Below are 3,174 nucleotides of genomic sequence, written 5' to 3'. Positions count from 1 at the left end.
AAAACAGCACCAGGAAGGCTAATAACAGCCTATAACCTTAGCTGTTAACCTCAGCCATAGCACCTACATTTTCACATCGAAGGGGCATACAGCCCGCAAACCCTCAGGAGGAGGCCAGAACTAGGAACTATACAACCTCACAGGGATAGTAATAATAAGGGTGATGTAACAAACACCTAAACCTAGCTCTAGCCTAGCCGCTAGCTAAGGCCTACTGGGCCAAGCAATGTATTGTCAATGAAATTCACTGTCATGAACTTGTGCTAAAATGATTGTTGGTACATGTATGTAGGCAGTGGTACGGTGGATTTCGAAGAGTTTTTAGTCATGATGGTGAGATGCATGAAAGATGACAGCAAAGGAAAGTCGGAGGAAGAACTGGCAGAACTCTTCCGTATGTTTGATAAGTATGTGTCCTTAAACTGAATTAAGAGAATTGACCTGTGATGGGTTTAGTGGTTTCTGATAGTTTTTGATTGTATCTGGACAGGAATGCAGATGGGTACATTGATCTTGATGAACTGAAGCTGATGCTGGAAGCTACAGGTGAAGCAATCACTGAAGATGACATTGAGGAACTGATGAGGGACGGAGACAAAAACAATGATGGAAAAATTGATTATGATGGTAAGCATGTGTTATTGTTGTGTTAAGTTCACTTAACCCCCCTCACCTATGATTCTGATGGAATAGACGTGTCAGTAGAGTGTCAGCTGATTTATCTAATAGATCTGTTTCTGGCTCTATACAACATAACACTGATTACTGTAGTGATTGGTACTCATGTCATTGCTGACATTGTGATTTTTGCATCACATGTCACTTAAGGTGTGGTTTTTAGTTACATCAGATGACCACTTCCACTTTCTCTTAGTTCGGGGCACCAGCCAAGGTCTTTTACCTTGGCAGTATGAGAAGACTTCCATCAGGGGGCTGTTCAATTATTTAAAATCAATGTAAACTGAAGGGAATTGGTCAGCTGCTTTATCTGAAGATTGGTGAGATCATTAACTTGTAAAGCCTCTTAGACCTTGTATTATCCGCACAAGGAAGACACAAGTGTAATAAAATAAATAAATTTTATTAACAAAAGATAAACAAGAATAACTAACACAACTGCTAAATGAATACCATGTGTGATATAAAGTGCATGATTAAGTTGAGTGTGGCTTTGGAAGAGTTACATTATCTTATGGAAAGATAAACTGTTGTTTCTCTGAAACTAATAAGTGGGATCAACCTTATTATGCATCAAACATTAAAAACAAACAAACAAACAAACAAACAAAAAAACGCTGATGGGGAAAGAGTTAAAATTGTTCATTTTGATCAAAGAAAGTCAGCGATGGTGTCAGGAGGCAGTGTCCATGCTGTGATGTTTTGGGAAAAATGGGAGATTGCTTTAAACGTGATGCAAATCTATCCTTATTCATCTCCACTATCCTTATATTGCAGAGTTCTTGGAGTTCATGAAAGGGGTGGAATAAATGATGAAGGAATGTCTTCCTGGTGTTTCTCCCTGGATTGTCACAAGAAAGCATAGTATATATTCAAGCTAGATGAGAGAGGAGAATTTGTCAGTCTACGATGTATCTATTAATATGACTATAATTTTCAGGACAATATTTTAAGAAGCTTCATTTATTGTACACACTTGAAAACATATTTTGAAGTCAAGGCCAAGTTGTGTAGATTTAAGACTTTCCTTGGGTTTAATTTGTCTACTAATTCATTCTTTTACTGAAAACATTTTATCTTCACATTTATTTAGTAAATCAGTTTATGATTAGATATACATTGATCAGACTTGGAATCTGAGCCTAAATGTTTGCGTGACTAAAGGCTAATTTCAAATATTAAAAAGGTGCTCAAAGTGTGTCTGACATTCTGCTCTATTCCTCAAATTATTTCTCAAATTTAATTACATTCTACTACAGTCTGTTTTATGCTGGGAAAGAAATAACTATCCTAAAAGGAATTCCCATAATCCACATCTTTCAATATTTTTTTGTAAAACTGAGTTTACATTTGACAGTGTATTGTTTTCAAGCCTATCTGTCAAATTAACAAAATGCTACTTGTCTGCTTGTTCATGAAAATAGAATAAAGCTTTTGAGAATTTTGGCTTGTTTTATTCCTTGAGTCATGCATTAAAACATAACATGGATGCCCGGTTTCACAGACAAGGCTTAAAATGTCTTAAAATGTCACTGCCATTGTTTCCGCCGTGGAATACAACCAATTAAAAGATAATTGTGACTTTTTATCTCACAATTTTGACTTTTTTTCTTACAATTGCAAGTTTACATCTCACAATTCTGATTTTTTCTCAGAATTGTGACATAAAAACGTCTCAGGTTACGTATGTAACCATGGTTCCCTGAGAACAGGGAACGAGACTCTGCGCTGACTGTGCTAGGGGAACGTCCTCCGTGACCCGTGCTCGAAATGCCAAAAATCACCACACTCCAATCCTATTGGCCGGCGACAGCCTATCACGTCAAACGGCGCGAACCGTGACGTATAAAGGGAGCGCCTGGGGAAACAGCCGACATCTTTTTGTCTTTGAGCGACTGTAGCAGGCATCCCACAGCATGGTAAGAAAGCGCAGAGTCTCATTCCCTGTTCTCAGGGAACCATGGTTACATGCGTAACCTGAGACGTTCCCTTTCGAAAGGGAACTTCTACTCTGCGCTGACTGCGCTAGGGGAACGATATACCCACGCCGCTATGCTAGAGGAGAATGCCAGTCCAAATGTCTGGACACACATCCGGCAGTTCCAGGGAAAAACCGGGGGCAGAACTCCAAGGCTGTCAGTGACAGCATTCCCTACGGCCAACAGCCCAAGCTGAGCCTAAAAGAGGCCATCCGAAAAAAGCCTACCAAGGCTGCTCGAGCATCTGGAACCAACACCCCGAGAGGGGGTGGTCCCTTTAAGGGAATGTGGCCAAGGAACCAAAGGAACCTCGGCCAGTCACTCGGGGGGAAAAACCATCCCGCTGCCACCAAGGAGGCCTAGCCAGATCCAGCGAAGCTAAATCTGGCCAAGCCAACCTTGTCTGATATACAGAATCTCCAAGTGCAAACTCCAAAGAAGAGAGCAGGAAAGAGCAACTGCAAAAGGCAGTAAGCAACTCAAACCCACACGCAGAGACGGGCATCCTGGAGAGCGG

The 3,174-nt window shown here is 40.7% G+C and overlaps 1 protein-coding gene across 1 annotated transcript; it reads left to right on the top strand.

Annotated features, from left to right (window-relative positions):
- The first annotated feature begins 246 nt into the window (after positions 1 to 246).
- LOC125260182 (troponin C, slow skeletal and cardiac muscles-like) lies at positions 247 to 2,122 on the top strand. Its single transcript, XM_048178420.1, has 3 exons — positions 247 to 407; positions 491 to 627; positions 1,456 to 2,122. Exons 1-3 carry the CDS (start codon positions 283 to 285, stop codon positions 1,485 to 1,487), a joined length of 294 nt encoding a protein of 97 aa, XP_048034377.1. The 5' UTR covers positions 247 to 282; the 3' UTR covers positions 1,488 to 2,122.
- The last annotated feature ends 1,052 nt before the right edge of the window (positions 2,123 to 3,174 follow it).

Source organism: Megalobrama amblycephala, linkage group LG24 (assembly GCF_018812025.1).
Source record: "Megalobrama amblycephala isolate DHTTF-2021 linkage group LG24, ASM1881202v1, whole genome shotgun sequence".
Taxonomy (NCBI): Eukaryota; Metazoa; Chordata; class Actinopteri; order Cypriniformes; family Xenocyprididae; genus Megalobrama; species Megalobrama amblycephala.
Note: the sequence above shows the minus strand (reverse complement) of the source record. Positions and strands in the feature narration are given on the sequence as shown.